The 24,271-nt window shown below is 43.7% G+C and overlaps 3 protein-coding genes across 3 annotated transcripts in view; 1 reads left to right on the top strand and 2 right to left on the bottom strand.

Annotated features, from left to right (window-relative positions):
* Window positions 1–5,289, bottom strand: part of ADAM9 (ADAM metallopeptidase domain 9) — a 91,811-nt gene extending 86,522 nt beyond the window's left edge. Inside the window, exon 1 of the mRNA XM_084879736.1 lies at window positions 4,919–5,289. Within this exon, the coding sequence (XP_084735862.1) occupies window positions 4,919–5,015 (97 nt within the window). The 5' untranslated portion in view covers window positions 5,016–5,289. The remainder of the gene's footprint in view (window positions 1–4,918) is intronic.
* A 216-nt stretch (window positions 5,290–5,505) lies between these two features.
* On the top strand, window positions 5,506–12,097 carry TM2D2 (TM2 domain containing 2). Its single transcript, XM_084879763.1, has 4 exons — window positions 5,506–5,865; window positions 6,707–6,794; window positions 8,558–8,673; window positions 9,413–12,097. Exons 1-4 carry the CDS (start codon window positions 5,639–5,641, stop codon window positions 9,624–9,626), a joined length of 645 nt encoding a protein of 214 aa, XP_084735889.1. The 5' UTR covers window positions 5,506–5,638; the 3' UTR covers window positions 9,627–12,097.
* Window positions 11,767–24,206, bottom strand: HTRA4 (HtrA serine peptidase 4). Its single transcript, XM_084879750.1, has 9 exons — window positions 23,632–24,206; window positions 22,403–22,502; window positions 21,503–21,707; window positions 20,144–20,338; window positions 19,444–19,476; window positions 17,699–17,813; window positions 17,256–17,316; window positions 16,290–16,385; window positions 11,767–13,303 (listed from the first exon to the last, which is right to left on the bottom strand). Exons 1-9 carry the CDS (start codon window positions 24,107–24,109, stop codon window positions 13,138–13,140), a joined length of 1,449 nt encoding a protein of 482 aa, XP_084735876.1. The 5' UTR covers window positions 24,110–24,206; the 3' UTR covers window positions 11,767–13,137.
* Between the last annotated feature and the right edge of the window lie 65 nt (window positions 24,207–24,271).

Here is a 24,271-nt window from a genome sequence, read left to right as displayed (position 1 = left end):
CACAAAATGAAAAATAATCTCTCATATAAGAACAATATTATGCAATTCAAAGTGCAACCCAACTTTTAAAGGTACTGGAAGGTTAGTTACTGAGATACTAAGAGTATCAGATTTACTTATGAGGTAAATCTTATAGCATGGACTCAAAGGATGCCATACCTCAAAGGATGGAAGACTCTGCTATATACTGGGGTGGGGGGAGGATAGATAAATATATATTTTTTCACCTATATATAGGGTGTACCAAAAAATGTACACACACTTTGAATAATTATAAAGGCAGTGTTACCAGGCCAGTGTAGCTCAGTAGTTGAGCACTGATCTATAAACCAGGAGGTCACGGTTCAATTCCTAGTCAGGGCACACACCCTGGGTTACAGGCTAGATCCCCAGTAGGGGGTGTACAAGAGGCAGCCAATTTCTCTCCCATCATTGATGCCTCTATCTCTCCTCCCTTCTTCTCTGAAATCAAAAAAATATATATATTTCATAAAAAGAAAAAAATAAGACTACTCCAACCATGAAGGCAGAAGAGAAGCAGTCCTGAGATGGAAGACACTGATGACGCCTTGCCATAGTAGCAGTCAACAGCTGTGTGTCACTGCAGGCTGCCCAGGACCAAACCAGAGAGGGTTGGACCTGCCTACCACCATTTATCCACCACCCAGAACTGAAATATCATTGCTGACACGTATACACAAAGAACTATTTGACATTGAAATTGGGTCTCAAAAGAACTGTTGGCCCAGAAAGAAACTCACTACAGACTGATTCATATGCCTCTCAGCATAATGATTAATGCTTGTCTCATTTTTTATTCTTATAAGTATATTTCCAGTAGGACATGATCTCACTCATCTAGGAGAAATGGTGAACAACATAGACTGATGAACAAGAACAGACCCAGAGATAAGGAGCCATGGGTCAGACTGCTGGACCTCAAAGGGAGGGAGGGGATAAAAGGGAGAGATCAACCAAAGGACTTATGTGCACACATGTGAGCCTAACCAGTGGTCAGGGACAATAGGGGGGTGGGGGCATGAGTGGGGAGGGGTGGGGATTGGAATGAGGGATTGAGGACAAATATGTGATACCTTAATCAATAAAGAAATTTTAAAAAAAAATAGCAGAAACCGGTTTGGCTCAGTGGGTAGAGCGTTGGCCTGGGGACTGAAAGGTCCCAGGTTTGATTCAGTCAAGGACATGTACATTGGTCGCCGGCACATCCCTGGTGAGGGGTGTGCAGGAGGCAGCTGGTCGATGTTTCTCTCTCATTGATGTTTCTAGCTCTCTATTCCTTTACCTTCCTCTCTGTAAAACATCAATATATTTTATAAATAAATAAATAAATAAATAAAGGCAATGTTTATTAAAATACATTTCACTTTCAAAACTAAACTATCAGTTGTTAAAATGTGTCTATATTTTTGGGGGGGCACCCAAAAATATAGATATATATAGCCTGTATATATCATGAGGCTATTTGTCATATATTTGTGCTTGTGGCTATTCCAAGAAAAAGCCTCCAGTTACTCAGAACTTGCTTCTTTGGGGAGGATTTATAATAAACCAAGATTTTTTTTATAAGACACAAATATAACGGTATCTTACACTTTGATAAGGTAAAATTTAAAGTGCTTTTGAAAACAAATTGGAACCCAACAATTTGTTCTATACATATTTCAATTATAAACATTTTATGTTCTACTTAAAAGTATGAAAACCAAATTATCTTTAAATGTAAAAGACTACACTCTACTGTACAGTACAAACACAAACATCAAATTCAAGTAATTTGCTGGCATCAAAAAACAAAATTAGTGCGGACATAAGTTCTTACTACATAGTTCGTTTTACAGTGAGTCACCATGAGTAATTACACTTTAAAACTCATTTTTCCTAGACTGCTAGTCTTTCTAAATGTTCTTTTTAATTCTAGATCTGTGCATCGTAATTACTACCTTAAAAGAGAACACCGGAAGAGGTATCATACTTGATTCCCTTTGTTATTTTTCACAGTGACACACAGGTACCTCTGTTAGTCACAGTTTAAAAAGAAAAGTTTTCCTGTGAGTGCCATCTGTTTGGAGTTTATACTGCACTTCCTCATTGACACAATGGCAGTAAAATTCTTTCAGAGCCTATTTAACCAGGATGTATATGGTACTTATTAGGTCTTTAAATTCCTTTCCCATTAGCAGAAAAGATTTCAGCACATGATTTAAACATCCTTCCTGTATTGCAAAAGTTCAGTCAGCTGATTTTGGAGGAACATTCCAGTAGGGAGACAGGAATTGACTCACTACACACTATTACAAAAGCCTCCTAACGGGTCTCTGCCAGCCGCAGGCTCTCCCTCCTATATTCTGTCATCCATTTTGTGGTCAGTTCTCTTAATCCCAAATGTTACCTAAAGAACTTTACCTACAGGGTGAAGTCCAAACCCCTTAGCATGGCATAGAAGACTCTTCCCAACTGGTATAAACCTACCTTACTTCTTCCTTGCCTCTCTTTCATATATAGGCATCTGCCTGGAGACATTCTCATCATTGCCATCAAGTCATGTTCTTTCACCCCTCCGTACTCCTGCAAAAATTCTTCTGCATAGAATATATTCCTGTCACTTTACGTGAACATTCGCCAACACAGATCAGTTCAAATATCACTTCCACAGTGAAACCTTCCCCTACATTCCTCACCTAGATTTAACACATTTAGTCATCCTTTGCCCCTCTACAAAAATTAAGCATGATGTTTATAGGAATTTGATAAAACACTGACTGAATTTTGAAAGGATACACATGCTTACTTAAATGTGGGACTGGCCATAAACTGTGAAAAGCCACAGTTAAAAACCATAAGGAAAGTCCATGCAACTATATTATATAGGATGGGCAAAAGCATATTTACAGTTGTCCTTATGGAAAATAATAACTAATAAATAATATAAGAACAAACTCTGTTTCATGTACTCACAATACATATATTAACATTAAAAATATAGTCTTACACCTTGTATGCATATATTAATAATCCATGAACACACATAATAGGTTGCTGAAGACCTGAGGTGGGGGTGTGGAGGGGCAGGGGGGGGGCTGGAGGTCAATGGAGGAAACAGGGGGATACATGTAATACTTACGATAATAAATAATTACTATATATATATAGTAATTATTTATTATCGTAAGTATTACATATATAGCCTTAGATAGCAGGCTCAGGGCTCTTGGAGGCAGTGGAGTGATTAAGAAAAAAGAGAAAAAACTAAAAAATCATGCACATGGACTAGAATGTAGGGATTACAGGGAGTGGGGGAGGGGGAGGAGAGTATAGAGGGAATAAATGGTGATGAAAGGAGATTTGGTGGGGTGAACACACAATACAGTGAACAGATGATGTACTGTGGAATTGTGAACCTGAAACCTGTATAATTTTGTTAACCAATGTCACCCCAAAAATTGAGTAAAAAGGGAAAAAGTAAATAAATGAAACAAAGAGTTTGTTTTTGTGTAAAATATAGATAGATAGATAGACAGATGATAAATAGATAGATGATAGATAGATAGATAGATAGATACATAGATATAGATAGTCATGGTTATATTTGCAATCACATTGAATCATAGATTACTAAAACTCCAGATGTATAAACTACTTCACCTTAAATACTGATAAATGTTAACTATCTAGAATGTTACGGCAACAATAACCTTAACCAGAAAAAAAACTTAGTAGCTTCCATTTCAATAAAGTTTCACTATTTAGAGCTTCAAAATCCCTGCAGTGGGACAAATTTATTTAATTGAAAAAGAAACAAAGATAAGGAAAAAATGTAATTAGTTTTCTGAAGGTCAGCCAGCCTGCATTGAAATTTTCTGTCATCACCTTTGAACAATTCTCAAGGCAATGATTTAGTGAAAAAGAAAAAGAAAAAGAAAAAAAACCAACAACAAAAATACTCTATAACTGATAAGGAAAATATAGACACACAAACAACAATTTAACACAACAGCCAAAATAAAGTTGTGTCCAGAAAGAAGCTCGAGTGTTGGCGATTTGCTTCCACTACGTCTGGGCGCCTCCAATATTAACTAACACCTTTCATATCCAAGGGAAGCTTTACAATTCAAAAGCAAGTTTGCATAAATCCTGTAACTGCAGCGGAGCAGGGGTTATTTGTCAGGATTTAAGACATTACAAACCCAGGAAAAAACACAGATAGAAGACTGGCCAAGAAATGTAGCACTTGGTTTCCAAAAAGAACTAGTCTTCCTACAACAAAATGGCCCAAGAAAAATGAGCGCGCTCACACACACAACACACGACAGACACACACACACACACACACATACACACACACACACCACTTTTATTCCATCACTACATTTAAATTCCGCTCTGTGTGCCTACTGATGACTCCGCTGATCAAACATGAACATCCAATTTTCAAATTCTGATACCCTGGACCAAAAGTTCCATCATCTCCCGGTCTCTTTCCAAGTGACATTAACTTGCCAAGCGAGTCCCAGCTCCATTTCTCAGAACAGTTTAAACATGAACACACCCTCGGCGCGCACCCAGCAGACTCCCCGAGGTCAGAGCGGGATCCAGAGCGAGTCTGGAGAGAAGCTGGGGGACCCAGCTGGGCGCGGCATGTCAAACAGGAGACAGAGTCAGAGGGATCCGGCGGGAGACCCGTGCCCAGAAGGGTTTTGGGGGGCGCCAGACACCCCAACCCTCGGGTCTGAGCACTGTCCACACACACACACAGAGCTGGAGCGGCTCCGCCTCCCGAACCCCGAGTCCAGTCGCCAGGCCAGGCCCCTCTCCACGGCCGGGCACCTCGGGGTGGACTCCGAGCGTCCCCGCCCTAGGAAACGGCAGCCCCAGAAGGTCTCCGGGGGCGGACACCCACCTGGCCGAGCCCCGCCGAGGACCGGGCCCACCAAGCCCAACAACAGCAGCCACTGGAAGCGGAGTGTGCCAAAGGGCGAGCCCGCGCGGGACCCCATGTCGGCCGACTCCGCCGCAGGTTCCACTCAGCGTCCGGTCGCTTCAGCCGCCGCCGCCGCCGCCCGCTCCATCACTCCCCAACCCCGCCTGGGGCCCTGGAGCTGGCAGGGGCGCGCGCGCCCGGGGGCCGAACACGCGCGCTCGCCACTGACGCAACTCAGCCCTTGTCCGAGCTCGCTCCCGACATCGCGCTCGCTACCGCTGACGTAGGGAAAGCCCGAGTCCCCGGCGAGAAAATGGAATTGCTATCTGGACGCTCCGAGCCGCGCTCGTCCGCCCCGCCCACCCGCCGTCCGCGCCCGTTTCTACTCCTAGGCCCGCCCCACGGCGGGGGTCGGAGGAAGCCGATTGGAGGAAGCGCTTAGCGTAAAAGGAGGCGGAGCGTGAGACCCCGGAGGTAAACTGAGGCCCCGCCCCCTGCGCAGCCTCTTCTGATTGGTGGTAGGGGTTTGGGGCGGGGCGCCGGGTTGCGCGCCCATTGGCTGCTTGGCTAGGGAAGAGCGGGGCTACGGAAGAGGCCTGACCTGGCCGAGGCTCGGATCCCGCTGCCTGCCTGCCGGGGCTGGTGGTGGCGGCGGCGGCGGCGGCGGAGGCCCCGGTATCCGCCCCTGGGCCCGGGAAGATGGTGCTGGGTGGTTGCCCGGTGAGTTACTTACTTCTCTGCGGTCAGGCGGCCTTGCTGCTGGGGAACCTGCTCCTGCTGCATTGTGTCTCCCGGAGCCACTCGTTCAACGCTACCGCGGAGCCCGAGCTCACGTCCGCCGGCGCCGCCCACCCGGAGGTCCCCGCCGGCGCTCCGAGCTGGGAATATGGCGACGCCACCTCTCCAGTCATCCTTTGCTCTTTCCTGTAAGCTACCCAAGTCGTGGAGACAGGTGGAGATGGCGATATAGGGCAGGGAATAGATGGGGTGTTGTGTTGGGGGAGGAGGAGGAGAGGAAGGATGCTTTGGGGGGGTTTCCCGGACCTTCTCCACCTGATGACCCGTTAGTCAACACTCGGGAGGTAAATATCATGACAGGTTGCTCAGTCCTCTCACCTTGGATGTGGGTGACAGCTCCTTTGGGATCCCGAAGGAGGAGATCTAGGGAGGAGTGACATCATACAGCCTCCGGAAGAAGGGGAGGGTAGGAGGTTGTGCCTCCTCTCTCCGTTTTACCCTAAAGAGATTCCCTCGTAGGGCCTGGTATTATGTGAGCCGCAACTAAAGTAAATCACTTGCCCCTGCCTACAAGGTACTTGACTGTGAGAGAGGAAAGAAATATCCAAGTCATTTTTTTTTTTTTACATCTCTTTTTAGTCAAATAAGAAAAGGCGTTTGGGAACTGCAAAGGAGAACTGGGAATCCTTTGGCCTTAATCTTGCCCCCAGAGCCTTGGGGATGTTTGCCTAGAGAAGAGTTGAAGCTATGGCAGAAGTAGAATCCGGGCAGAAACAGGACCAGAAACAACCCCTGCCCCCCAATAAAAAGGGTCATTTGGATGGATGGATGGTTGGATGGCTGTCTATTTGACCTGCGGCGCTTCAGTCTAATTGACACCATCTCTTCTTGTCTTGGGGAAGAGTCAGAGTGACATTAAACCCCAGAAAACTTGAAAGAAATGTCTCTTGCCTGTTTTGATTATATATATATGTAAAGAGCCAATTGCAAAGGCCATGTGATGATCATGATCTTACTGGTGATTTGTAGACCTGATGAATTCATAGACTGTGACGACCCAGTGGATCACGTTGGAAATACAACTGCATCCCAGGAACTTGGTTATGGTTGTCTCAAGGTGGGTTTTTGTTTTGTTTTATAAGCAAACTCATCCAGAAATGTACATGATCTTACCTCGGGCACTCGCCTTGGCTGGCCTGGGGCCTGCGGGCTGGGGGCAGCTCCTGGGTTGAGCGTCTGCCCCCTTGTGGTCAGTGCATATCATAGCGACTCGTCTTTCCAGTGGTCGTTTTTTTGCTGTTCAGTTGATTTGCATATTAGGCTTTTCTAATATAGGATGTCTTTGTAGGAGATTATAGGATTCAAGAAGAAGCCTTTATTAACAATGTTCTCTTTGAATAGAGAGAAACTATTTGGTTCCATTAATAATATCTCTAAAGCTAGGTGCACATGGCCTAGTCAGATTCCCCAAAACTAGTGAAATTTATGTGTGTTCTCCCCATTATGGATGCACACTTATATTTGCTGTATAATACAAGTCAAAACACAATCAAGTGTAACAAAATTATGGGGAAATATATTTTTTTACTTTTTTAAAAAAAATTCCTTTTTGTTTGAAGTATTACATAAGTCTCCTTTTTGACCTCTCCCTGGCCGCTTCCACCCTCCAGCAGATGCCCTCACCCCCCTTACGGGAAAATATTATTTGTACTAAATTAGACACAGAGGAATAAACCTGAAAGTACTAAAAGACAGTTTATATTGTAATAAAGCATAAATAAATATTCTCAATACAGTGAGATTTTGTCCTTTTGATATTTATGGATAAAAGTTTGAGTTAGCATTGTTTAGAGATCAGGTAATTTTATATAATTTAACTGAAAACTGAATTGATCTTGTCAAGGCACTCAAACTATAGGACTGGCAGTGCCCAGGTACCTGACTCCCTGGGAGAGTACACGGAATAAGCATTGTTTTTCCTGCCAGCTTCTCTTTGAGAAATACTCCAACAAAAATAGTAGTGATGCACTTAATAAGGTGCCAGTAGAGAATGTCCAGCTGTGCTTACTTTTCTAGAATTCAGTTACATGAAGGGTCAGAGGTCCTGTTCTGAAATTTTTTGCTGGAATTTAAACATACTATAGATATACTACAAATATCTGTTCATCACACAATCATGACCTAAATAAAGTCAGTCGATATTCTGAATTCTTTCCTAGTTATGTTCATTTGTAATATATATAAAACAGACCTCTAATACAAGGTCAGCATTTTAAATACCCATTCCCAAATGCTCAGTAGTATGTATGCTCTTTTTTCTGTAAATAAAGGTTAATGAAAGTATTGTGTCCATCTGTTCTAAATGGCATATAATGAAACTGATTATACATTTTTAAAATATATTTTTATTGATTTTTCACAGAGAGGAAGGGAGAAGGATAGAAAGTTAGAAACATCGATGAGAGAGATACATCGACCAGCTGCCTCCTGCACACTCCCCATCGGGGATGTGCCCGCAACCAACGTACATATCCTTGACTGAATCGAACCTGGGACCTTTCAGTCCGCAGACCGACACTCTATCCACTGAGCAAAACCAGTCTCGGCTGATTATACATTTTTAAACTTTATTATTAAAGAAGCCAGTCAAAAAAAAAAAAAAAAAAGGGAAGAAAAAAACGAGGTTATTAAAGCAGTGTACATTTAGGATGGACTAATTTACAGTCACTTAAAGTATGTCACTAAATCCCTTGTTCTTTGACACAGCTTTACCCTAACTTCATTAGGATAGTTATCATCCTGAGTCAGCGTTATTAATTGATATAAAGATGTATTTTGTGTGACTTGCTTTGGTGAGTTTCTTTGGTTGTTACTCCACAGTTTGGTGGTCAGGCCTACAGTGACGTGGAACACACGAAAGTCCAGTGCAGGGCCCTGGACGGAATTGAGTGTGCCAGTCCTAGGACCTTCCTACGAGAGAATAAACCTTGTATAAAGTAAGTGTTCCTTTGAATGGGGTAATTGATAGTTGGGTGGAGGTAGAGCTCTTTTCCTTTTCATCTCTTGATGGGACTGTTTCTTTTACCTTAAGTGTTAAATGGGCAACAGGATTACTATTGTGCATAATCAACAGATAGGGCAATAGAGCTATGATAGAGAGGACTCTGGCCTTCAGACCAGAGACCATGAGTTCTAAATGTCTCTTTCACCAACTCCCTACGTACGTTTGGGCACCCAGAGTCTCTATCCCCTCACTGCAAAATGAAGGAGTCGGACAGAGCATCTAGCTCCAGAATGCCCATGATAGGCAGAAAGCCTGTGAAAATAGCCTTAGTATTTCAGCAATAAAGGTTTTATCGTTAAAGGTATGGGCTTCTCTCACTGAAAATGAGTTTATCTTAAAAAGAAAGAGTCTTGTTTCTGTAAGTTCTGCTTGAAGGCACAGAATTTACTTTTACCGTTTTCTAGTGAAGAGTCTATGACTATTTCTTTTTTGTCAGATCAGTAGATTCGTATGCTACAGAATTTTAGTAAATAGTCTATGTGTGCCATGAGATAAAAAAAAAAAAAGGTTGAAAATTGCTGGTCTAGACCTACAAGAGATCTTATGGAGAGGGTCGGTGGGGTAAGGGAGTAAGAGGCCACAGAGGGACTGTCTGCATCATCATTTCACTTTACCTTACGTGTTTTAATTTTCATGTGGTAAACACCTTCCTTTTAATTCCTTTTGTCTAGGTATACCGGACACTACTTCATAACCACTTTACTCTACTCGTTCTTCCTGGGATGCTTTGGAGTGGATCGTTTCTGTCTGGGACACACTGGCACAGCAGTAGGGAAACTATTGACACTTGGAGGACTTGGGATCTGGTGGTTTGTTGACCTTATATTACTTATTACTGGAGGGCTGATGCCAAGTGATGGCAGCAATTGGTGCACTGTTTATTAAAAAGAGCTGCTTTTATGGCCCAAAGAGGCAAGTCTTCGGAATTCATCTCTACAGGCTCAAAACTCTTCCTTGATATCAGACCTGACCATTACTTGCCTTCTTTGGAGGAATGAGATTGTTAGGAAGATTTTCCTGGACTGTGGATTTGCAATCCAAATGTTACCTTGCTGACTAAAAATGGCAAGCAAACACTGTTGAGGGAATTAAGTTTTTACCTTTTCTCATTACAAAATATAAAAGCTAGCAACTGATTTATAAGCTGCAGAAGGGTTTCTATACTCTTTACTTCTGTACTTGGCCATATCTTCAATCCTTTGGAGCAAGTGGACCCAACAGGATGAGCGAAATGAGTATTGTTAGCTTTGTGCCTTTTGTGACCCCCAAGTCTCATGCACAGGAGAACTGAAGCAGAACCAATGGAAAGATTCAGGGAAAGTAGAAATATACACTGAAATTCTGAATTTAAACTGCAGAATAAATTTTGCCAACCTGGAACACTGTTTGGATATTCTCAGTAGGTAGAGTGAAACTCAAAATTACATTTGTTTCACTAAAAACTAGGTGATTGAAGTAAACTATTCTATTAATAAACCCTATTGTTTCACAATTATTATGCTTAAGGGGCAATATATACATGGGGGGGGAATATATATATATATATGTATACATGAAATTTTTTTCATTCCAATTATGGTTTGAAAGCCAACAGTATAAGATCTGTCTGGGTTAGTCTATCCTCTTAGCAGAATTTTCCTGACTAAAAAGTAGTATTTAGCCTAACTAATGTGGCTCAGTGTGAGCATCCACCCATGAACCAGGAGGTCACGGTTTGATGCCTGGTCAGGGTGTATTCCCAGGTTGCGGGCTTGATCCCCAGTAAGGGGTGTGCGGAAGATAGCTGATTGATGATTCTTTATCATCATTGATGTTTCTATCTCTCCCTCTCCCTTCCTCTCTGGAATCAATAAAAAATAAAATAAAAAGTATTATTTACCAATTTAGAGAGCCCATGTTGTAGGCTGGTAAATAAGATTTCAAATGACTATAAAACTGGTCTTCACAATTACATAAGATAAGGTGAGGAGCATTGTGCTCTTGGAAAGAAAAACAGACTCTTAAAGGATATTATTACTGAGAACTGGGTGGATTTTGGATGTGATTTGTAGGGAGAAAGAGAAACAGTGCAATAAGCTTGTACCAGAAGTTTTCACTGTGGGTTACAGGAGTCAGCCACAGAGAAAGAGCCACGGCTAAGCTTTCACATTCCCAGATCACTGGGAATAAAGGAAATGCTTTGAATAATAAGTGGTTTTAAAAAACTTAGTTCCCGTCCTTTTCAATCTAAGTTGCAAAGAACTGTTAAATACAAAGTAAAGGGGGAATTTTATGGACAAGTCAAATTAAGATCCTGTATTTTGGAATAAGTTATAAGTTCTAGGAACAATCATGATAGAACTGCTCAAAGTTTAGTTTCATAATAATTGACTTAAAGACCAAGAATCACAGTTAACTGGCTGGTGTGGCTCAGTGGTTGAGCGTCAACCTATGAACCAGAAAGTCATGGTTCGATTCCCGGTCAGGGCTTAATAAAAGAACATATTTTTAAAAGAAAAATAAGAATCACAATTAAAATAACTCTGGATATGCTCTATCATTATGAAATGGCTTTCCTAAAAATTTCAGCTTTCTTACTCCTGATTAATATGATCACCAACTGTTCTGATATTATTAAATGATGGCAATTATGTAAATATTAAAACAGATTATGCTGTCTTAAAAGTTCTGGACCACACTGACCCCAACCTTGTTTACAACAGTAATAATTGGTAGATTTTTACTCCTAATCTCTGTACTCTAAGGCAGTGTGTTTTAAATTGTGGTCATGAAGAAACTAGACCCAGAAAAATACACAAACAAAATTTTACATAGGTTTTAAGGAGGTCTATTGATGTAACATTTTTTTTTCTAAACTCACTTCTAAGAGAAGCCCAGAAAACAAACTGAAATTTAAATCTTACCCAAAATAATATACTACCTTAGGCCACAAATACTGCTTCATCTCACATCTTTTTTTTTTTTTTTAATTTTATTAAAATTAAGTCACAAACCCCATCGAAAGCTATTTTATTTTAAAAAAAAAAAATACATTTGGCAGTTTTCAGACTCAAATCATTACTGTTTGCCAAGACGAAGAGCTTGGGTAAAAAGTAAAGTTTTAATTTATTGAAGTATCTATTTTATAGAAGTCCTCTTGTAGTCAGAAAAGCTGTTGGAGACCAAAGTTGTTTCCACTGCTAGAGTGATAACTTGAGAGTCTTTAATAAGCTTCTGGGACAATCCATAATTGCCAGTTTCATTTTGACTTATAACTGATATCCATCCTCTGTATCCATAAAGGCTGGCCAAATGTAATGCAACCCGAAAAACTGATTTTGTAAGGGAATAGTATTAAAAATTTGATTTTCTTTGTACTCTGGATTCAGGTTGTTTCTTAATATTTGGAAAATAGTGTGTGTGTGTGTGTGTGTGTGTGTGTTCCTCCTCTTTCTGACTTTAGCACTGACCAGGGACCCTCCCTGGGACTGGAGAGGGTTGACTGGATGCTGATCCTAAGTGTGAGAGAGCCAGGTGACACTCCCCCTGCTTCCCAAGAGCTGATAAAAAAAAGTGCCCTCCGCTGCCTGGGCTCCCTCTGGTCCCGGCTGGACAAGAAGAGCAAGGAACACCTGGCTCCACCATCCGGGCCCCTGTCACTCAGTTCAGTAGTGCAGCCACTTGCTTCAAGGACCAGAGTGTGGCGGCCAGGGACAGAGCCAGAGTGGTGGAGAGTGTGTCATGGGAGGGCTCAGACGCTCTGCAGAGTTCTGGAAATTCTTTGTTTTTTTGGTGGATAGGGGTTCCTTCCTTCCCCAAACCAGCCAGCCCATCCCCACAAAGCCAGGCTGCTGTGGCTCCTGGGAGGGCACTCACCTGCCCAGGGACCAGGCGCCACAGCGGAAACCCAGGTCCAGGCAGCCAGCGGGGCTGCCCAGACTTTGCCGAAATGGCCAAACCCAAGAGGCAGGTCTGGGTGCACAGCAGGACCCCTGCCGTGTGTGTGTGTGTGTGTGTGTGTGTGTGTGTGTGTGTGTGTGTGAGTTTGTAGCTATAGGGAAGTTTAACAATTCTAAAGGGCCCTTCTGTCAAGGTTAAATTAGAAACTGCCTTTTTCCCAGTTGTTCCTATCTTTAAACAAAATTTTCTCAGCTTCCCAGACTTCCTGGCACCACATCCTTTTTAGTAAAGCTTCTTAGCAGTACACCCCCAATCTAATAGTTCCCAAGTGTGTGTGTGTGTGTGTGTGTGTTTGTACGTGTGGGCGTTTGTGCGCGTGCGCATATGCATAGTTAAGCATTCATTTTTCTTTATAAGAAAGATCCTAAAAACCCTAGCCATCTTTGGCACATCTTCAATACAAACGAGGTAATATAACTTGGGTTTTGTTAAATAATTCATCTTTAAGTCAAGGTACTTAATCAATTATTTCAGGTGTGATTGTCAGGATCAAAGTTTGACTTCCCCGACGAACCGTCATGGAGAGGGAATCATTGTCCTTGACCGCTTCAATAACTTCGTTTGTGGTAGTAACAGGTTGTCCATTTATGCTGACAATTACATCGTGGTCTCTCAACCCAGAGCTTGGAGGGGAGAAAAAAAGGAGCATGAAACTCTTAAGAGTTTTACTTATCCCAGCTAGAATGTAATGTCTATCTCTTAAGGTACTACTATTTTGCTGGTAGTAAACATACCAACCGGAAAACCAAAAATAGCCTCAATCGTTCCAAATATGAGGACTGTTCTAAGATATGCTGTGAGATCATCTTGAAGACAACAGTCCTATTTACCTTCATAAAATTAATATTCTACCACAATCAATCATGTGTAAGAGGTTTACTCCTTTCATAGAGTGGATTTGGTTTGGAATAGGTGTTTAGCTTTTCATTTCTATTAATCTCTGGCCTCTGTGAACCTGAATCATACTCCCATTCTCATGAGCAAACATGAAAAGCCCAGTCGATATGTTTTTCCCCAGACAGCTACACTCTGATCAGTTTGATTTTGACAGCCCACTTGCCCCATTTTCAACCATAGTTTATTGAACGAGAGAGTATGTTGAGCTATATTGTTAAAAGCTCTGTTCCCAGTAAGTCAAAAACTAATCACCCTTCCAAGTCTAAATATTTAAGGCTCTGATTTTAGACTCCTTTCCCCAAAGTTGTGACTGTATGCAGTCTCCTACATAATTGTTTCACATAGAATGTATATCTTAGAAACAGAAACCACCATACATACATAGTTATGCTGTTGTCTTAAAGCCAAAAAGAAGCTGGAAGAGGGACATAAAATTAAATGACTTCAGGAGAAGCAGGAGTAATAGGATTACCAAGATATGTGGAATTTATGAAAAAATAGGAGAAATTTAAAGCAAGAGGATGTGAAGAGAAGTTTGAAGGTAGATAAAGCTACAAGCATGGAGAGCCTTTAGGACAAAGTTACTTTAGAAAGTGACTGATACAGTGCACAAAGGAAGAACTCAATTCATGGTAGTTCTGTGAGTGGGAAAAAGAAACCTGCAAATTATGGCTGAGCCCAAATATGAGGCTCAGGCAGGATAAATGTCCCACTGCTTGTAAAAGGCTAGGATTTAATCCCTGGTCTTCAGACTTGAAAACCCATCTTCTTGCCACTCGATTAGTCTGCTTCTCAGAAGCAAGAAGAGCTGCCACAAAGGCAGGATCATATAGAGGTTCACTTAGGTTCCATATTCGTGTTGTCTGACTTACTGTGTAACTCTCACCTTGACCTCTCTCTGCCACAGCTGTGTCCTCTGTAAAATAATACCTATTTCATAAGACTACTGTGGGATCAAACCAAGCACGTAAAAAATATTAAATGATGCCTGATATGTATTAAGTGGTTAATAAATGCCAGCTGTTATTGTCATAATTATTATTATTATTATTATTATTAGATATAAGTGGGTGGAGTCAACAGATTTCTGGTTCAGCAGAGACATCAAGCAAGCAGTAATTCCCACATTTTAACGTGCATCCAAATCAAGGAGATCTTGTTTAAAATGACAGTTTCTGATTCAGTGGTAGGCCTGTCATTCTGCATTTCCCAAAAGCTCCAGCTGATACTAATGCAGCTGGACTACAGACCACATCCTGAGTAGCAAGGCCTTGGAGAGCTGAAAGAAATAGCTTTGGCCATGAACCAGAAGTTAAAAATAAGGATTGGGATGCATGGGGGGGAGGGGGGGAGGAGTAGAAACTAAGAAAGTCTAGGAAAGCTTGTGACCAGCCAAGTTTAGTAACACTTAGCTATTCAGAACAGGTAGTACCCGAGGGTTTCTTGCCCCCTTCTAAAAGCGTTACCTTGATCTAAACAGATTATTGAGCTCTTGAAAAACAAACACAGTGAGAGATAGATACTGAAGAAGCTTAAGAGGGAGACCCAGGAGAGTAATTGTTGGACAAGCCCCCTGAGCTCTCGGTAGTTATTGTAAATGTTCGAAACTACAGTCTTTGGAAAGCTACTCTAACCTTTGCTTGATTTATTTCTTTGTTTGCTTATTTGTTTATTTACTTTGTGTTGCCGTCTGATACAGTCATCCAGAGTTCAAAGACAAAAGTATTTTAAATTACCTAAAGCATGTTTCTAAACTTTTGATCCTTTGGATTCTTCCGATTCTTAATAACTAAGGTATTGAAAGAGCAGACTTGGGGATCCTAGCAAAATTAATTTAGACTTAGGCTATTAACTCATATCGTGCATTCCTGGCTTAAAGAGAACCATCACCTCCCAAAAAAAGGCCCTTAGAATACACAAGTCTAAATCAGCATGACTATCTACATGCCATATGTAGTTTTAAATTTTCTGGTAACCACATTTTTTTTTCAAAAACTTTTAAACAGATGAAACCAATTTAGTAATGTATCTAACTCAATATATCTAAACTAAAATTTTAACATGTAATGTTTTAATAATTAGTATATATTTTACATATCTGTCTGTTTTAAGTCTTTGAAATCCATTAGAAACAATGCACAACCATAATATCTTATAATTGCAATGCTTACAGTACAAGGCAGTTTTTCCCCTCTCCCCCCCCCCCCCAAAAAAAGGTGAGTTTCATGGGAAAACATTTTGCATGCTTCTAGTTTCTTTATTTAAGTAAATTAAAATTAAATAAAATTTAAAATTCAGGCTCTAACCGGTTTGGCTCAGTGGATAGAGCATCAGCCTGTAGACTGAAAGGTCCCAGGTTTGATTCCAGTCAAGGTCATATACCTTGTTTGCAGGCACATCCCCAGTAGGAGGTGTGCAGGAGATAGCTGATTGATGTTTCTCTCTCATTGATGTTTCTAACTCTCTATCCCTCTCCCTTCCTCTCTGTAAAAAAAAAAAAAAAAAGTCAATAATATATATATATATATATATATATTTTTTTTTTTTTTAATTCAGTCCATCGGTCATACCAGCCACATTTCAAGTGTTCAATAGTCACACATGGGCAGGAGCCACTGTGCCAGACAGCCTATATCTAAATCCTACACATTTGCCACAGCACACATCTAGCGAGAACGAAGGAGGGTGGGCAAAGGCCTGGGTTTCTCTTACCTTTCAGCAGCTGTTCCTTGAATCACCTCATATACAAAAACCCCAGAACTCACAACAGGGAAATCTGGATCTTGCCTTTTCATTTCTCGAAGAAGGCTAAAGTGAGAAGATATTTCCCATAAGTTTAAGAAGCAAAGCAAATTGATCTCTGGAGCCCCAGGCAATGCCTTCCAATGAATCTCAGTGAATATTCTACTTGCTCTCTCAAGGCTCAGAGTGGCCAGAGAGTATTCCATTAATTAGGTTGCTGGAAGCTAATTCCAGCAGGTCATAAATGCAAGAAGTTCATCAAATGGTTGGTGGACCTTGAGCCTTCAGCAAGGGCTGGAAAAATACAGATTATTGCCTGCTGAAAATGGCTAAGGGCATTTCCCCAAACCTGAAAAGGATGCACAAATGATTGCCTGCTGCCAGACAGCTGAGGGCATTTCAATCTACATGTTATTGCCTCCTGCTGGCCAAACGCCTGAACAGCCGTCCTCCAATCTGACAACAGATTCTGTATACTAAACCTTGCCTTTGATGTATATATCTACCTTGCTTTAGGACAATTTGTGTTAAAAAAGGAAGGGGTCCAGAGAGACAGGAGGACTTGGTTTATTTAGCTAAGCCTCATCTGGCTCCCCAAAATTATATTTAGTCTCTGGACTCTTGATTCATTTACCGCAGCCCTTCTCTAGATTCCTGAACCCTTCTAGATGCTGAACAAGACCCCCTGCAGCAGGTCATACTTATTCTTCCCTAGGTGTGCTCTGATTCCCTATGACAAAGCCTAGAACCATTGGACATTATAAAATATAGGCACGTGAAAGAAACTGAAAGGTACAGTGAGTACTGGTGCATCAGTAGAGCCTATGGCCACAAGAGTACCTAGCTGTAATCCCAAACTTTAGTTTCCCTGGCAAGACGGTCCAGCTATTGCTTTACTTCTGAAAATGACCCAGACATATTCAAGCCCACACTTACTTCATACTGAGGGGCAGCATTCGCAGACCCAGATATTTCCTTTGTGAAAGAGCCTTTTTTCCTGGAAAGGAAAATTATAATGTGTTACCAACAACAAAACTTCCCTCCTTGCAGTGATCTTAAAAGACACCAGTGTCACAGAATATCCTTTCATCATAGGTGCCCTCTCAGGCGGTGCCTCAGAGAACCTTCATCATTGGTACAGACATCCTCCCATCCAACTCCCCGCCTCTGCCCCTCAGGTTTCCTTTCCACAACAATTCAATCCAAATGTTTCTGGGTACAACCCATGCCCGGTTTTATGCCTAGTCCTTATATTACTGCCCAAACCACCATTAGAGAAACTGGGTACCAGTGATAGTATTCAACAGAACTATATCCACAGTAGATTGAGTGCTCCCAAAGAACACAGAAGGGGAAGAAAAAGTCCTCACTCCCCTTACCTTTCAACTGGCGCTCATGGAATTCCGCCAAGAACTCTCGAATTCGATCAGAGGGGATTGCAAAGGAGATTCCTGCGGTCACCTTCAGTGTATTTATGCCAATCACATCACCATCCTGACAGGGGAGGAGATATCATTCAGTCACCAAGTTGTGCAAACTGAACAAATAGGAGGGAGTGAAGTGAGTCACTTAGGGCCAGGGTACAGAGGGGCTAGCAGAAAAGGGGGCTTCTTCAGTCCATATCAATGGATGCTACCTTAGAGGGTGATGTGTAGAAGGATAGTAGAGGGGATCTACATGTGCAAGTTGCTGTGGAGGAATTTTTTTTTTTAATCTTGAGCTCATTTTTCCTTCACCAAATTATTCTGATTTTATTTGTATTTTTAACATGCCTTTATTGATTTTAGAGAGAAGTGAGAGGGGTAGAGAGATAGAAACATCTGTCAGTTGCCTCCTGCATGCTCCCTATTGGGGATCGAGTCCACAACCTGAGCATGTGCCCTGACTAGGAATCCAACCAGTGACCTCTTGGTTTCGTGGGTTGATGATCAACCACTGAGCCACACCAGCTGGGCCAAATTACATTGATTTTAAGGGTGAACCACAGTTTGTTATTTGACCCAAAGAAGAGAACAAGGAGTATTTGCCTTTTCATTCCTTAAATGACACCAAAAATAAACATGGCAAAGGCAAAAAGCTGTTAGATTTTCAGCAACACTTCAGTGAAATGATCCATAAGAATTAGTAAATTGACTTTAGGAACAAAGCTCTACTAAACCAAGGCTATGAAGTGAGAAATACTTTCTGCTCCGTGCACTTCATCATCCTCTAGCCTTTGTTAGGTAATGGAAAGGATAAAACGTCATATTATTATACTTAATTTAATACTATTAAGCGACAGATTATAATTCAGTAGGTCCAGAGTGTGGTCTAAAATTCTAGTAAGCTCATTGTCCCTTGGAGAAAGAAGGCACACAAAATTACATGCAGTGTTCTGAGTAAAGAACGCTCAGTAACGTCACACAGTCACACACAATTCATCCTCCTACAAGTCAGTGTAATAAGTAAAGATGAACCAAAATGAATCCGCTCAAAAACTCAGAAAGCGCAATCACAGGCTGCACCAATGAGCACTGCACTTTGTTTTCACATGGATTTGAGCAACTAAAAAAGCTGGCATTTTCACCAGAGAGACTGAAAGATTTTAATAATTAACTACATGATAGAACAATAGATTCATGGTGTGGCTTTTCTGTCATCTATAAGTGGGTCAAGACTAAAAACCTGGACAGGCCACATCCTGAAATTAGCATTTTGGGATGAGAGACAGTTCTTCATATGCGGCAGCAGGGAGTCTTCAAGGATATACACTACATAGTACAATAGGTCATTTGACATAAATCTGGGTTTAGTACCCAGAACTTTTGTTAACTGTCCAATGAAAACAGAAAGTGTGTTGAAGAGATATAATGTGTAAGCAAATCCTAGCTCTCCTGGTTGGGTGAGATCACACACCAAGATGACAAACCCATTGTAGATCTTAAGTTGTCCTAACCCAGTGGTCGGCAAACTGCGGCTCTGTTGACCAATGAGTTTGCCGACCACTGTCCTAACCATTTGCTTAAGATGCAGTCATAGAAAAGCATCACACCACAGATCTCTATGCTAGAATTAGTCTGCACCATGCAATCTGTCAAGTCTTTACAAGGAAGAGCATGAAGCAGCAAGGAAAGTGGACACTTACCAAGTTCACCAGAGGCCCCCCAGAATTTCCGTGCTGGAGACAGAATTTGAGAAAAATCATTAGTGCTTTTCTCCTTGTCAACTATTCATAGTTCCTAAACAGATTTACCAAAAACAGCCCACTCTAGTGAGCTCCTGTTCTTCCAAGTCAGGCAAAGTTGTCCCTCCCCCTCCCCATCATCATTAATGCTGGAGTCACTGACGAAACCAGTTTGGCTCAGTGGATAAAGTGTTGGCCTGTGGACTGAAAGGTCCCCAGGTTTGGTTCTGGTCAAGGGCATGTACCTTGGTTGCAGGCACATCCCCAGTAGGGGCTGTGCAGGAGGCAGCTGATCGATGATTCTCATCGATGTTTCTAACTCTCTATCCCTCTTTCTTCCTCTCTGTAAAAAAATCAATAAAATACATTTAAAAAAAAAAAGAAAAAGAAAAGAAAGAACAACAGCAAGAGGACCACCACTTCCTACGGCAGTGGTGGCCTCTGTGACAGACCCTAATAGGCCACCCAATATCATGGATGCCAGTTATCGTATCAAACAGGCTGAAGCCTAACAATATGGCATTCCATCCCTCTCATAAGGATCTAACTGAACTCGGGACATCCCCAAAAGGCCAATGGGAAAAGCCACTCTGAAGTGTTCTCCCCACTGCACCCCTGTAAGTAGCTCATGGGCTCACAATGGCCCTCCCAAGGGACTTACATTTATTATGGCATCAGTCTGGATATAGTCCATGTCTGAATCCTCCAACCCCAGCTCTTTGCCCCCTCGCTCTGTAGTGCTGACAATCCCTGCAGTCACTGTGTTCTGCAGAGAAAAGGGGCTGCCCAAGGCCACCACAAACTCTCCGGCCCGCAGGTCAGATGACTTTCCCAGCAGCAATACTGGAAGGTCAGTCTGCACATGGGCAAGAAGGATGGGGAAGACAATCAAGAATAGAATCAACAGGTGTTTGAGTACAGCACATATATGACAGTCTTTGTCATTTGTCATTTATAATCCAAGAATTGCCCACCCAGACTCTCATGTGTTAAGATGATTGGGATCATTTCTAAAACCTAAAAGTATTGCTTTGTATAAGTTACAATAAATGATCCAGAAGTTAAGTAATTGATGAACATAAACTGACATTAGCAAATTACTTAGCTCAAAAGTTGACCCTTAAAATTAACTGGCCACAGCCGAAACAGGTTTGGCTCAATGGATAGAGTGTCAGTCTTCAGAGGGTCCCAGGTTTGATTCCGGCCAAGGGCATGTACATTGGTTGCAGGCACATCCCCGGTAGTGGGTGTGCAGGAGGCAGCTGTTCAATGTTTCTCTCTCATCGATGTTTCTAGCTCTCTATCCTTGTCCCTTCCTCTCTATAAAAAAATCAATAAAAAATATGTTTTTAATAAAAAAAAAATTAACTGGCTACAAACAAAGCTTACCACCCAGAGCAGTTATTCTCAAATTTTAATATGCCCACGAATCACATGGGGATCTTAAGAAAATGCAGATTCTAATTCAGTAGACCTGCCTGTGGTCTGAGATTCTGCATTTCCAAAAAAAATTCTTAGATGATGTCAGTACTGCTGGAGTGCAGACTGCACTTGGTGTAATGGTAATGAGACCTCACAGTATTCCTTAGCAGCTCTGAATTCACTGTGATCATTCATGCTACTCTAAGACTACCCTAAGAGAAGTAAGTTTCCCAGAAGCAGCATCTGTTGAAGAGGCAGGGAAGGAGAAGAAGAAGAAGAAAAAAAAAAAAGACTGCTGGAGAACTAATCAAAATTGTTAGGGATATACAGACTGGCATGGAAGAAAATAAACAGGCGGGCTAGAAGGGATCAATGGGAGGAAAAGGGGGACATATGTAATACTTTCAACAATAATGATTTTTTAAAATTAAAAAAAGAGAGAAAATAGAAAAGGGACTAAAAAAAGGAAATTAGAAAATAGCCTATACTAGGTGAAAAACATGTGTTGTAGGTGGAAGGGGGGGTGGAGACGAAAACATGAGCACATTGATGAAAACCCCCAAATACGCAGACTCTGATTTAGACCGCACATACTCACATTTGGCTCAATCTTAATCAGTGCAAGGTCCAGTTTATGGTCAATGTCCTTGACAGTGGCTTCATACTGGACCCCACTCTGCAGCTCCGCCTGGATTCGCTGCCGGTTGGTGACGACGTGGGCATTGGTAACGATGAGCCCATCCTCAGACACTATGAACCCAGAGCCACTGGACACAGGGATATTCTTGCCGCTGAGAGGTGACCTGTCTCGGTAAGACAACAGCGCAAGCAGAGGGCAGGAGAGTCAGGGATGCACCACAGTCTGGAAACGCGGGAACCTCGCATTTATCAAGCAAACCTCCAGCACAGTTTCCCAGACACGTTCCTTTCCCCTGTGTTTTCATGTTCTCCGGGTGTGATTGGAGTCTGCATGTTCAGTGGCCTGGTGGTCTGGTGGTCTGGTGTGAATCCCACTGAGAGCTGATTCTAACTCTCCCTTTCCAGGGACACTCCCTCTTCAGAGCTGATGGGAGCAGCAGCCCTCTGCTTCCAATAGGCCCAACCTAATCACAACACCGGCGTCAAGAGTGGACCTGGTGCCAAACCATCAGGGCCCTGGCAGGGAGCTGGGAGCCCGGGAAGGCTGGTTCTTGTTTAGGTCCCACCATTAACTGGCCTTTGACAGAGAATTTCCCTCCACAACAAGGAGGGGGCTGAGCAAGATCATTCAGATGCTTTCTACCTCTCGCACCTGACCTTCCATTCTATTTGTCTGGCAGATGAGGGAGAGAGAAACCCCAGCCGCCTAAGTGCACAGGAGTACCCAGATTTGGGAGTCAGAACCCGAGTCCCTTCAGGACCTTCACCAGGTGACTGGACCGCTTTGAGTCTCATGGCAGCGTGGACCAGGGGCGGAAAGCCCAGCGGCAAGTGGGTGGCCCCCTTCTGCCTCCCTTACCTCCGAAATAGCTGCAAGTGAACCACCGAGGGCGCCACCTTCTCCACCACCTCTGCGATGAAGTTGTAGTTGCTCCTGAGCCAGCCTGCGCTTCTGGTCCCTGGGAAGAAATGCTCCATTATGGGGGAGTGATGGGACCCTTGCCTGCTGATCCTCTATGCCGGCAGTGTTTCCCAAAGTGTGGTACGCGTACCCCTAGGGGTACGGGAAGAGTTTGGTGGGGATATGCGTTGCACCGGAGTTTGGTGGGGATATGCACTGCACCGTGCTTAGCTGCGCCTAATTCTACGTTCTCATGAGTAGGAGGGGTACTCAGCGTTACGAAAATTATAGATTTGACAAATCACATATGTCAAAGGTTTGGGAAACACTGCTACGGGGTCCGATCTCAGATCTCTCCGTGTCTCTCTCCACCTCTCCTCCCTCCCCTTCCTCTCCTCAGTCTCCCGGCCCGGCCCCTCTCCCATAAGGATGAGCTTGGGGAGATAAGAGATCTACCAAAGGACTTGTATGCATGCGAATAAGCATAATCAATGGACGCAAAAAAACTCTGGGGAGGAAGGGCATGTATGGGATTGAGAGGGGGGGGGGGCAAATGGTAAGATATGTGCACATATAATACCTTAATAATTTTTTTTTTTTTTAAGAATGAGCCTGGAGGGAACTAGGCCAGCCACCCCATTAGGAACAATAGCAACAACAACAACAAAAAAAAAAATTAGAAGAGAAGAGGACATTTAACAGGTGTGGGGAGGAAACTGGGGGGGGAAAAGGGGGAAGAGACACCACATGGGGACCGTAAAGAGTCACCCCAGGAGGGAAGAAAATCGGGAGCAAGCAGTGGAATCCCTACGGCCAATGGAGCAGGCAGAACCCGCGGAGAGCTGCGCGATTCCAACAGGCTCCTTGAGAAAGTTTCCAGAGAGCACCGGGCCCGGCACCCACCTCGATCCCTGCAGCCCCACCTCAATCCCTGCACCCACCTCGATCCCTGCAGTCAGACCTCGATCCCTGCAGTCCCACCTCGATCCCTGCACCCACCTCGATCTCTGCAGTCCCACCTCGATCCCTGCACCCACCTCGATCCCTGCACCCACCTCGATCCCTGCACCCACCTCGATCTCTGCAGTCCCACCTCTGTCCCTGCACCCACCTCGATCCCTGCAGCCCCACCTCGATCCATGCACCCACCTCGGTCCCTGCAGCCCCACCTCGATCCGTGCACCCACCTCGGTCCCTGCAGTCCCCCTTCTGCACCGGCAGCGCGGGGAGCGCCCCGCGGCGGCGCGCGGCGCGGTTCTCGGCCCGGAGCGCGCACAGGCTGCGGTAGGTGCGCCCGTCGCTGCCGCACACGGCCGCCCCCGCCGCCGGGCAGCCGCAGGTGCCCAGCCGGGTGCCCCACAGGCGCCCGGAGCGGAGCGCCGCGCTGCACTGCAGCCCCGGGGCGCAGGGCCGGCCGAGCGCCCCGCCGCACACCTCGCCCTCGGCCGCGGGGCACACGCGGCAGCAGCCGCAGCGGTCCTGCACCGGCGCGGCCCCCGAGGCGCAGGTGGGCAGCGGCGGGCAGCGCCTTGGCTCGCAGACCGCGGGGCAGAACGGAGAGGGCCAGGTCCTCTGAGCCTCCACCCTGGGATCGGGCACCGGGGGCAGCAGCAGCCACAGCAGGAGGCATGGTCCCAGCCCAGGTTGAAGCGAAGGTCTAACCATGCTGCTCCCTTCTTCCTCCCACTTTCCCAATGACTGGACCCTGGGCCCGCAACCACTTTTAAAGGAGCAACACTGTCCCGGCCAGGGTGCCGCCTCCACCAGCCCCAGACTTTCAGGAGCAGAGCCTGGCAGCCCTCTCCACGTACACACCCATGCATCTTC

Source organism: Pipistrellus hanaki (genome assembly GCF_964339955.1).
Source record: "Pipistrellus hanaki genome assembly, chromosome: 3".
NCBI classification, from domain to species: Eukaryota; Metazoa; Chordata; class Mammalia; order Chiroptera; family Vespertilionidae; genus Pipistrellus; species Pipistrellus hanaki.
Note: the sequence above shows the minus strand (reverse complement) of the source record. Positions and strands in the feature narration are given on the sequence as shown.

Bases quoted from the DNA above. Each gene is read 5' to 3' on its own strand.
- TM2D2 (XM_084879763.1), top strand. From the start codon at position 5,639: ATGGTGCTGGGTGGTTGCCCGGTGAGTTACTTACTTCTCTGCGGTCAG. The intron at 6,795-8,557 runs GTGGGTTTTTGT...GTTACTCCACAG, and splicing joins TTGGTTATGGTTGTCTCAAG to TTTGGTGGTCAGGCCTACAG. The intron at 8,674-9,412 runs GTAAGTGTTCCT...CCTTTTGTCTAG, and splicing joins GAGAATAAACCTTGTATAAA to GTATACCGGACACTACTTCA.
- HTRA4 (XM_084879750.1), bottom strand. From the start codon at position 24,109: ATGGTTAGACCTTCGCTTCAACCTGGGCTGGGACCATGCCTCCTGCTG. The intron at 19,477-20,143 runs GTAAGTCCCTTG...TTCTGTCTCCAG, and splicing joins AGACTGATGCCATAATAAAT to CACGGAAATTCTGGGGGGCC. The intron at 17,814-19,443 runs GTAAGTGTCCAC...CTCCCCTGTCAG, and splicing joins GGGGGCCTCTGGTGAACTTG to GATGGTGATGTGATTGGCAT.